General features: G+C 39.9%; 1 protein-coding gene across 1 annotated transcript; it reads right to left on the bottom strand.

Moving 5' to 3' along the window:
• Positions 1–3,683: 3,683 nt before the first annotated feature.
• LOC140946348 (pancreatic lipase-related protein 2-like) lies at positions 3,684–10,262 on the bottom strand. The gene is made up of 6 exons (XM_073395449.1): positions 10,208–10,262; positions 8,880–9,119; positions 7,615–7,917; positions 5,783–5,965; positions 4,541–4,756; positions 3,684–3,915 (listed from the first exon to the last, which is right to left on the bottom strand). The coding sequence occupies exons 1-6, from the start codon at positions 10,260–10,262 to the stop codon at positions 3,902–3,904; spliced, it is 1,011 nt and encodes a 336-aa protein (XP_073251550.1). The 3' UTR covers positions 3,684–3,901.
• Positions 10,263–11,770: the final 1,508 nt, after the last annotated feature.

The following is an 11,770-nucleotide window of genomic DNA, read 5'->3' as shown; positions in this document are numbered from 1 at the left end:
TGGGCTTAAAATAAGACTCAGGATTAACATCGACAACAGGAATATCTTGTGCTAATACTTGCGCAACGTTTGTAAAGTGATCGTTAATAGTTTCCGCAATGTTCATAGGGTTACTTGCTATTTTATCATCTACCTTGATCTCCAAAATATTCGTTGACTTACCACTGTTACGTGAAGTTAGCTCGTTGATAACATTCCATGTTTTGCGCAAATTACCTTTGTTGGCTTCCAGGTTGTCAGAAACACAGAGTTTTTTTGCGAGTTTAATAGCTTTATTTGCCTGATTTCTTGCACACCTAAATTGATCCCATATAGCCGGGTTATTGGAGGAGATTGCCTTCTTTTTAAGGAAATCTCGTTTTCGGATTTTGCTCAGTAACTCTCTAGTAATCCATAGAGATCGTTTTTTCCGAATTCTTTTGGATTTAAGTGGTGCGTGTTTATCGACGCAGCCAAGAAACATTTCTTTCCATACACGCCACATTTCATTGGGATCAGAATACAAATCAACATTGGCCCAAGGTAGTTGATTGAGGTCACTTAAGAATTTTCCTCTGTTAAAGTGTTTAAATTGCCGTGTTTCAATCACGCGAGGGCCAATACGGCAGTATTGAGTCTTACGTGACAAAAAAACAAGAGAATGATCACTTATACCAAGGTGAATGACACCGGAATTTGTAATCTTCTCTGGGGAGTTCGTTATACATAAATCAATTAATGTTTTTGAGTCCTGGGTGACACGTGTTGGTTCAGTGATTAACTGACTAAGACCATATATATCGAAAATGTTTATCAGATGAGAAGAATTAACTGTAATTGCTTCAGGCAACAAATTGCAGTTGATATCACCGAGTAAATATAATTCCTTATTTTCCCGCGTCAATTTTAGCAATAACATTCTCAAATTCGCTAAATAAATTGGGTGGAGAACTTGGGGGTCGATACCAAGTACCGACCAGAAATGGTGTACTTCGTGGCTTACTGATTTCAACGACAAGACACTCTAAAAGATCATTATTTAAATCATTACGTATTCGATAGTTCAGATTAGTGCGTACGTATGTACATACTCCACCTCCATTCCTTCCGTTCATTTTACGATCTTTTCTGACTATTTCAAAGCCAGGTATGTAAACTTCGTCATCACGTACCGTAGAGTCTAATTTTGACTCGTTGATATGTAAAATATCAATTTTTGAAGAGGACATAAAAACTCTAAGTTCGTCAATATGAGACAACAGACTATTAGTGTTAAGGGACGCTATGGCTAAACCTCGACCAAAGATTGTGGGACAGTTGGACTTACCGCGGTCGGTACCCTTATGGACATCCGCCGAGTCGGATTCCCAGACGGCAATATCCTAGTCTACACGTAAATGGTTAATGAAGTTTTGAGCTAGGCGCGTGGTGCCTTTCTTGTTTAAATGAAGACCACTTCGATTTAAGTGGCTAGTTATTGAAATGTTAGAGTGGTCAACAAAACCCCAGTTCTTTTGCTTGCAGCATTCCTTAAGAACTTTGTTCACGTCAGGTACTTTACATGCAAGGGCTTCATCAGATCTATTGATGAGACCGGATATAGATATCATAGTTGAAGATTCAGAGCTGACTGCTTCGGCTAGGTCAATCAGTTCTACTGCACATTCACGAGGAGTATTGGAGGATCGTAAACTATTAGTTCCCACATGGATAATTATCTCGTCTGGGTTTCTGCGTAGTAGTGGCTTGATATGATCCTTCGTGTCTTGTGTTGTGCATCCCGGAAAGGTGGCTATCTTAACTTGTGAATTCTTGGACATTTTATGGCTTTGTAGGTATTTAAGAGTAGAATCCCCCGCTATAACAACTTTCTTCTGACGTTTGGGCTGTGAATGATCAAGTTGATTTGACGAATTGATTAAGTCAGCGTTTCGCGTTCTGATCTCTGAGGACGACGAAGATGTTCTGTGTCCTGTGACAGCGCTATTCCCATTCTGATTGCTTACATTTCTTTCAATTTGATCTTCAACTTGAAGAGGCTCAAATCTGTTACGGGTTTGAATTATATTAGCGGGTATTGTTTTCTTGCTATGTTTTGCATTTGTACTTCTCGGGTGCGGCTTTGCTACGGACCAACGATCACTTGATTGTAGTTGATTGTTTTCAACCTCACTCTTTTCTCGCGTAATGATTGTTAGTGCTAACTTTAAAGAATCATTTTCTTGCTCTAATGACAGAACTCGGCTTTCAAGGAGCAAACATTTTTCTTCCAACTCATTAATTGCATTGTCTTTTTTAGATATAGTGGATAATAACTTTTCACACTTCTTTTTGTAGTCGAGGAGCTCGACACCTAAAGCATTTCCATCTTGTTTTTGAATATTTTCCATCGACAGAAGCTTTGTATTTTCTTGAACTTGCTTCTGAAGGATCAATAAATCGAGTTTCAATCCTTCAATATCGGCAATGAATTCTGAATTTTCAGAACCATTTAGCAGACTCTCACCATCAGTCGACGTTTGAAAATTACTCTGACCACTGTCGGTCTCCTGCAATAGTGTAGATGGTTGAAATGATTGTTCGCTAGAGCTCAGAGAATTGGCATCTTGCGTTTCAGTTGTCTTTCTCGGTTTCTTGTGAACTAATTCTATCAGCCTATCCTTTAAAGCGGGACCATCGCGGCCCTGAAAATTCAGAGTTTGTTGTTTCTTGCTGTACCAATTGATGATAACATTGCCGTTTGAACATTTAAATTGCTTTGTATTTTTTGCATTCACGTATCATTCTGACACAGTCCGCAAAAGGAAAAAAAAAGCTGCACAACACCTTACAAAACTATGACTAACAATCAAAACACTTACACTTCGAATGTTACGCAACAATGCCGATCGATGCTCATATTGCGAGCTTGGATCACCTCTGATTTCAAGTCCAAAATACAACTAACGTTTTTTTTCGCCTCCATCAATACTCTAACGGACCTCTCAGCACTGTAAAAATAAACTTACTTTTCCTGTAATTTGTGTTCCTGTGTTGTTTTGAAGCGATCTGGGCGGGTTTTTGACTCCATGTCTTAACCTTCATAATAAGGTCTCAAGGCTACACGCCTCTGCAGCTTCGAGGCCCGAACTGCCCCACGATCGAGGAAGATTTTCACGCGAAAAATCAACGTAATCAGCCTTTTTCCAGTCTCTCGTGAAGCTCGATAACAGACGATGTAACACAAATGTCCGGAGTCCCAAAACCAATCTCCATATTCCCAGAAAATACGCAAATTTCCACGAGCAACCCGCCCCTTTCTCAAGACTCGGAGATGTTGAGCGTTTCGAGCTTAGCGGCCCGGCCCGCTGACAATTTTACGTCTCTCAGGGGAGGGTTCGATTGTAGCAAATAACGTCAATCTTCCACTTTCGCACGTCCCCACAGGACTAAGACGTCGAAATATCAACGGCCTTGTCCATCCTGAACGCCTAAGATGTCCAAGAAAATACCTCATACCAAAATACCTCAATTTCCAAAGCTTTCCTTGATATAGCGTAAACTGTGCGAAACGTAGAATACGAGACCGTATACTCGGAACACTTAGTTATTTTGAGTGAAAGATACATTATTTTTATTTTTAAAAAAAAGATAAATAAATAAATGAAGCCTGTATACGTTATGCCCAAAAATTCTTGTCGTTTTCGTCTCTTAGTATCACATTTTGCTGGGGTTATTCATACTCTTATCTATAACTAAGGCAAAAAAAATGTTCTAGTCTTTATAATTTCTAGTATCTTTGTTGCATATTTCACTACAGTTGTCAAGATCTGGAGCAAATATTTTTATGGCATAAAAGCCAAGATTTGAAGTTATCTTTGCGCACACAACAGTTCTGCCACTCTCTTTCTAAAACACTAGCAATAATTATCATCATTTTGCCTCAGTGAGTCTTTCCTGCAAAGCAATAAATAAATAAATAAATAAATAATTAGCTACTTATTTCGACTGAATAAAATCAGCACTGTGGCAATTTAAGCAGTTAAAGTACACAACAAGTAGCAAAAATATGCTAATTATCTCACGACATCATTACTCTTAGAAATCTTAACAAAGTTCGTCACGTCTTGAATATTATTGAGTTATTGTATAAGCTGAAAATAATACAGCTGTATGTAATCTTTGGGAAAAGAAAAACAGCAGCCCGAATGGGCTATTGACTTAGAGGCCATGAGGGCGCGAGGAATAATTGATTTAGTAAAATCCAACCAGTTAGTCAAAAATATTGAGACAAAAAAACTTTATCTAGCAAAACGCGATTCAGCCGCCATTGTTTAGGTTTTCAAAGCCAGCGCTTTTCGCTACTAGTGGGCTATAACATATAGCCTAGTGGTAGCTCAAGCAATCAAAACGCAGCATTGATAATAGACTACTAATTGGATATTACTAATTACATTTAGCCGCTTTTTGTATTTGCATTTTTCCTAAAGCGTTTTGATCATATAGCCCGATTCCTCGTATCGTCAAGTAGCTTTCGCTAATATAAAGGGCATAAAAGGCTATTTAGGAAAGAGCGACTTACCACAAAATGGGGCATTACTGTTTGTTTTTAGGAAGAATTTCCCTTCCTTTTTAGTGCGGTCAGCGTCAAAACCCATGGTAGGACAGGCGCCATCGCACACCTGGCATTTCCTTTGTTCAAAGGTCGCGTAATTCACGCATGGATATGCAGTCCATGAGTAAGAAGCTTGCACCGAGGCAGTGTAGTATTCGGGTGCTCTCATGTGATCACATAGAACTGATGGATGGAAGTGGAAAGAAAAAAGGCATTTGTCTGACATTTAATAGGCACAGTGCAGTGCCGGATTCAGACCGTGAGATGAGTTGCGGGGGGGGGGGGGAGGAAGGGGGAGGAAGGGGGTGAGCAATCATCCAGACCCTTAGAAAAGGAGGGGGCCCGGTCTTCAAAAAATTTTTTCGGTTCTTCGGGCCTCAGTTCGGTCTAAAAACAAGGGGGGTGGGCCCCCGGCCCCTTCCCTGGATCCGCCACGACAGTGGAGACTCATTAGAGACCTTTAAATTCTAAGACGAGAACGCACGAGTGCGAAATTTTCTCAGTACTAACAAGTGCTCGCTTGTGAACCAGCGTCATTTTGGCGGGAAAAATTGATAGCCGTCGTCATTTTACTACGAGTTTTAGCGAAAATGTCGTCTAGTGGCGGAAACGGTTTATCAAATGTTAGAAGATTTAATTTATCAGTTTGCGATCGGGAGAGGGCTTGTGAATCCAAAGTACAATGAAGCTTCCTGGAGTGTTTACGTTTTGAGAATACGTGAAAAAACTTTCAGTCAAATCTCAAACTCGTTCTCGAATCTAAAGGTCTCTACTAATGATCGGCTATTAGGCGTCGCTTTTATTTTTATCTTATTTTATTTTTTTTGCTGCATGAATGGAGCGCGCAAAAGTCGGTCGACGGGCAAAGGAGGAAAGGAAGAAGGACCGCCTGATCGCGGGTTAACTCGTTCCTGAAAACGGACAGACCCATTTGAAAGCAAGCAGGAACCAAAAACAAAAGCGCTTTCAACCTGACAAGCTCCATCCATTCGCGCTATGACAGATTCTAATTAGAACGAATTTTTCGCTGCTGATGAAAATAGGATGGGAAAATAATGCTTATTTTAAAACGAGGGGTTTCACTACGGATTTACAACCAATTGTAGCTCTATGAAAAATAAGGTAAAATAAAATAATTAACGGGAGAGAGAAGAAAGAAGGAAATGCAAAAAGAGTAAGGGTATGAACTTTTGGAACGCTTTAACTTACATTTGAACAGGCAACCTGGCTGTCGAGAGCCACCATTTGGGTAAAAGTCAACGTCTCCATCCCTCCGGTTTGTGCCGAGCACTCCTGCATCCGTATGGATAACATCAACATAAGAAGCGTCACTTTCATCAAGTCGAAAGTCTGAGCTAACTGTAGTAAAATAAAGGCCAGCAGGATCCAAACCTGTTAAACCCACCACAAACAAACATTAAATATACAAGCAATGAGTGGAATCTAACAGAAGTGTAGCAACTGTTACAGCAACGGCGTCTTTAGCAGTATTCATATTGATATTGATAGTGATAGTGGTAGTGGTAGTGGTCGTGGTAGTGATAGTGGTAGAAGTAGTGATAGTGGTAGTGGTTGTGGTAGTGGTAGTGGTAGTAGTAGTGGTAGTGGTCGTGGCAATGATAGTGGTAGAAGTAGTGGTAGTGGTTTTGGATTTGTTTGTGTGTGGTAGTGGTACTGGTAGTGGTCGTGGTCATGGTAGTGATAGTGGTAGAAGTAGTGGTAGTGGTTGTGGTTGTGGTAGTGGTGGTGGTAGTGGTAGTAGTGGTGGTCGTGGTAGTAGTAGTGGCAACGGTGGTGGTAGTGGTACGCAGTAATGGCATTGGTAGCGGTAGAGGTAGTGGTGGTCATAATGATACTCGTACTGGCAGCGGTAGTAGGAGGACTTGGCAGTGGTAGAGGTAGTAATAATGGTAGTCTTAGTGGTAATGAGCTTTGGTAGTCGTAGGGGAATTAGTAGTTCCGTTTTGGCAGAAATATATATACTGGTAATAGTTGACTAGTAGTAACTGAGGAAGACGAATTTTCAGTATACACTAACCATATGCCGTTAATAGAACAAGACTATTATTACTATTTTTATGTCGCAGTATGAAACTTTGGAATGCTGTCCACATTATGAGTAGTATAGGGCGCATAGCGTAACCTACACCACTTGAGAAGCTATACTTAGAAGTAAAAAAAGGTCGATACGAAACCTAATACAATCCTAAAATACATAGTGATATGAATCTCTCTACTTAAAAAGCCAATTTAGAATATTATTAAATTCTGATACTCTGTAAAACTTTCGCTATCTCTACTAAAAGCTTATACATAGTGATATAAATCTCTCTACTAAAAAAGCCAATTTAGAATATTATTAAATTCTGATACTCTGTAAAATCTTCGCTATCTCTACAAAAACTTATTTATAATAATATCAAACTCTAATGTTCTAAAAAATCTAAGTAAAAACGTCAGCAAGCTTGTGTTTCTAGATTTCTAGAGAAAAAACAAAAACCTAAAAACTGAAGTCCATAGCGCCCTAACTAAGTATTTATCTTAAATGTTCTGGCAATGTTTAAAGTGTTTGAGATGACCGACCTCTGCATCCGCTCAAGTACGCTCCGTGCTCTCGCTCCAAGTAGCTTCCTCACCGACTTATTCTCTAGGTGTTTAGAGTAACCCCCCAGTACGTCAATTATTACGTTGTACTGTTCAACCCCGTAACCATTGTATCTCTGCTTCAGCTCCCACATCATGGGCCCATACTTGAGTGTCTTTTCCTCATCTTTCTTTATTATTATTATTATTATTATTATTATTATTATTATTATTATTACTATTATTATTATTATTATCATCATTTGCTTAGCCTGGGAGGAAGCTCTCTGTCTGGGGGATATCCGTGAGAAATCACGAGAGAGGAGGGGAAGAACCATGGAAAGATCTCTTTTCCCTCAACCCCTCGCTGCCTCAGCCTCCGCTAGCGCGTTGTTAGGCGGCTTGATTTGCTCAACACTCGAAATGGAGAGCTTTCTCGCAGGATAGTTCAGTCTTACCAGTTACTCTAGCCAGTTTCATTCCACGAGACCGCAAATAGCGTCCTGCATATCCAGCAACGTGAGCTCCGAGACTGAACCCCACAATGTAGAAACGATCAATCAAACGATTAGGAGAGCCAGGGCTACTAGAAATCAGGAACCTTATGAGCTCGGCTGTCTGGGCTCCTACAAGCCGAGTGTTCCCAGTTGCCTGACCATACGGGAATTTGGCGCCTCTCGACCAGTCCACCGAAATCACATTGCAGTCTTCTCGTCTTAGCAGTGCATTCTTCATTGATAAGGCCCAGGTATTGATGCTCTCTGTGCAGTGATTACAACACTGTCAGATTTTTACACACTTAAAGGGTGGTAAATCGGGTTAGTTGTTGGGAGACCAAAACTTTGAGAACACTAAATTTAAACGCTTTAAATTCCTCAGTAGGGTGCAAAATGTTTAACTGCGCGTGGCGTTCTGCTTTTCCGAAAAGTTTGAAGGGGCTCTCGCACTAGGATATTGTACTTCTACACAAAATACTCCTCTAGAGTTATCAAGCTGTCAAACAATTTTTGTCCGGAACACTTTGTCTTAGAACAGATATATATTTAAGGTGATTTTTGCCGGAAAATGTTGGCCCAACTTTTTCAAGTTTCAATCCACGTCCATCCTTTTCATCCGTAGCAACAGACGACAGGAACAGTTTCATTGCCTTAACATACTGTCTTTAAAAAACTGTACCATTGGTTTTGGAACTCAGTTGGTACAAGGACACGTTTTAGCTGTTTAAAACAGGAAATAGCATGAAATAGCTCCTTAAAATGGTATTAAATAGTTAAATATGAAACGGCAAACTGATCGTTACGGCGAGGCGATGAACGAAAAAGTAAAGAAATTAAAGAATAAAACAAAAAAATATATATTGTTAAACAAAATGCCCAATATTTCGGTTTGAAAACAACCTTCTTCAGGGGCTAAAAGAAAATATGGAAATAAAACTAAAAGTTCGTTACAAATAAGAATTTGAAAAAGTGACAATAAAAACAATGGATTGTTATTGGTATAGGAGACTGGGTGGTATCATGTATCAGTGAGCTTCGTAAATAGTTACCCTGTTTGCGCTTTATTGACAAATTTCACTCGTTCAGATTTCAGTACTCATCCATTACGCCTGGGGTGCCTGTGCTCTCACCGTTTTGCCATTGGCGCTATGCTGATCTCTCGAAAATAAAGGTGATTCTAAGACGCTATGACCCAGGCCTTCTGGGTGAGAGGTTCCAAAATTAACCTGTAAATCCGTGAATCACAAAAACTGTCCGCCTTGAAATCTTATAATGAGAAGCAGAGAGCTTATGTTTATTGTGATCATCAATGAGCTGAGCTGAATTGCGGTTGTCCCTTGTAAAAAGATGAAATCGTGTTCCAATCCTGGATGGGTTCTGTGGCATCTGAACCTGCCACAACGGATGACGTTGAAAGCAACCATACTTTCCATAACAGACTTCCCTCTTTGACCAGAAAAGCCATGCTAAAAAAAGCGAAAAAGTTATAAAATAATGATAAAGAAATAGTAGAAGGGTAAAGCTTCATCAGAGTACTTGTCCAAACGTGACCTATGACAGTTTGGAAACAGTCTCGCATTTTGGACTCAGCTTTGTTGTGTAGTTAGTCTGCTACACAGCCGTTTTTAGTGTCGTCACGTAACGCCCCTCCCCAGGAGCGTTGCGTGACGACACTAGAAACGGCTGTGTAGTGAAAGAGAATGATATTTTCAGATCGAAGGAAAGATAAGCTTCTCGATCCAGCTCTGAAGGTAATTTTAATTGATATTATTATAACACGTTGGTCTGTGTTCAGCTCAATATTAAGATTTAGTAGTCCATGGAAATGAGGGCGGGGGGGGGGGGGGTGGGTTCGGGCAAAGTTTTGTTTAAAAAGCATTGCATCTTGGTGTCTTTTTATTAAGAGTAACCAAAATCAATCTTCTCCTAACAATATCCGTACATACATTAACAAGCCGAAACTGAAAGGGAAGTGCTTTAGTCATTCAAGAAATTCTCTTAAATCATTCGAACGAAACTGATGTAAGAAGTCTGGGGGGCCCCCGGGTTAAGAAGATAAGTCGAGAGAATTTGTTTATAGATATGAAGGCTTAAGGGTCAACATTTGTTCAAGCGGCTGTCTGGGCTGTCACTGTTTTAATCCTTAATATTTAGACTGGGCTAATAAAACCTTTCTGGATCTACTCCCGCTAACTCGAAGCAATTTTCATTTCCCTTCCGTATCATTTTCTACTCAATTTTATCCTCGATAAATCGAACTTTTTTCTATTTCCCTTGAAGGTTCGAATTGAAGGAGTCGACTGTATCTCCTTAATCTTTCTAAAACCGGATATCAAAATCCTCTACATGACTGTAGATGTTATTAGTATTTACCATTAGTTTTTTACTAACAAGCTGTCGAGATTATAAGAAAAAGCCCGTTGGATGTTCATTCGCCGTTTAATGGCAGTATAAATGTTCGAAGTAATGGGGGGGATGAAATTCATGATGCTAGCTAATATGAAATATCTGTCAAATTGATGCGGCTGCAAACAGAAAAATTCAATGAACTCACCGTCTGTAAGTACAAGTAAAGCTGGCAAAATAATAATAGATCCCTTGACTTGCATTGTCCTCTCTTGAAATTTTTGGTAATCGTTCTTATGCAATCTTTTGTAATGCTTTAACACTTTCGTACCAAGCGCCTGAAGCGACGATGAAACTAATTAATTATCGACTGATTGCACTTAATAAGTAATTAGTAAATTTATCACTAGTCACCATAATAGGGACGGACCATTTATTTCGAAATCTTACAGGGTGAGGTACAAAAAAATATTCGTGTAGTGAAAAAAATTCATGCATGCCAATTAACTCTAACATTCATACAATGGCGTAAACAAATTCATACAATTGAAATGTTAACAAAAAAATTCATGAAGTTATGAATATATGAAAATCATAAAATATGTGAACTGCAGAGTGGATAATTATATGAAGGAAGATCATCAAGCGGCTCAACCCCCCCCCCCCCCCCCCCCCCCCGTAACTTTTCTAATGGTCTGTCCCTTATTGTAACAGAGAGGGGAGGGGAGAGTGGGGATGTGTTATAAGGGCCACTGAGGTTAACATGAGTTAAAACTTCAGCTGGCCTTTTTAGTTGCCTTTTTGAGAGGAACCCTGGGAACCAGGTTGACAAAGGTTTTCCTTCTTTTCTTTCTAGCGCGTAGACTATGCGTCGTATGCATCGTAGTGCATGGAGTACCGTAAACTTTGCCTTTTGCATTTAGAGGACTAGACTGTAAAACAGTACTCGAATCTGTTCATTGCATCGACCGTTTTCCATTTGGCAGTTTTAAAGCAGTAAAGGGAGGTGGTGCGCCTACACGACAAAATCCTCATGCCAAAATGCAGCTCATTCAGGATTTTGCCGTTAATGCAAGAGCATTTTCTTTGACCTCAGTTTATTGAAGCTTGAAGCTTTTTATTACGGCTGAATAAGGGTTCTAGTTTTCTTCAAAGTGCCTTCTGGATCTGAATAACTAACCGATTTTCTTTACGTACTCCTTGAATGTAATGTTTTTCTGCAATGTTGTATCACGCTGGGCCCAGCTCGTGAGTTATCTTTGCAGGGTTAAATTATCACGGAAAAAGATTTACAGATCCAAAATTATAAGAACGAAGAACAACTTAAACTGAAGCTGCTTCAACTATGGAGCGAATGCATTGTGACTGAGTAGACTCTCTCTCATTCAGCTGCATTTTTTAGCAAATAAACCGTTCCGCGAACTATCAGGAATTAGGGAAAAAAAAACCTTTTGCACCAAGGGCACTAGTCTCCTTCGCAGCAGTTTGTTGGCTCGTAACGTAACGTTCCTCCCCACAAACAGCGTTGCGTGACGAGCCTGAAAACGGCGGCGAAGGAGACTACCAGGGTACAGTATCCGTGAAGAATTCAATATCATGGACATAATGTAAACAACACTGCAAAACTGAGCCCAGCAAAACAAAGCATAGCACAAAATTATAACCCGGGATTAAATTCTTTGCTATGAACATTGCAACCGGTTTTTTATCTCACGGGGTGAAGTTCTTCGATGAGCCAATCAAGTTCACTGTTAAAGCGTTAATTCCCTGC

The sequence above is a fragment of the Porites lutea genome, chromosome 8 (genome assembly GCF_958299795.1).
Source record: "Porites lutea chromosome 8, jaPorLute2.1, whole genome shotgun sequence".
Lineage (NCBI taxonomy): Eukaryota > Metazoa > Cnidaria > Anthozoa > Scleractinia > Poritidae > Porites > Porites lutea.
This window is presented reverse-complemented; position numbering and strand designations above follow the sequence as displayed.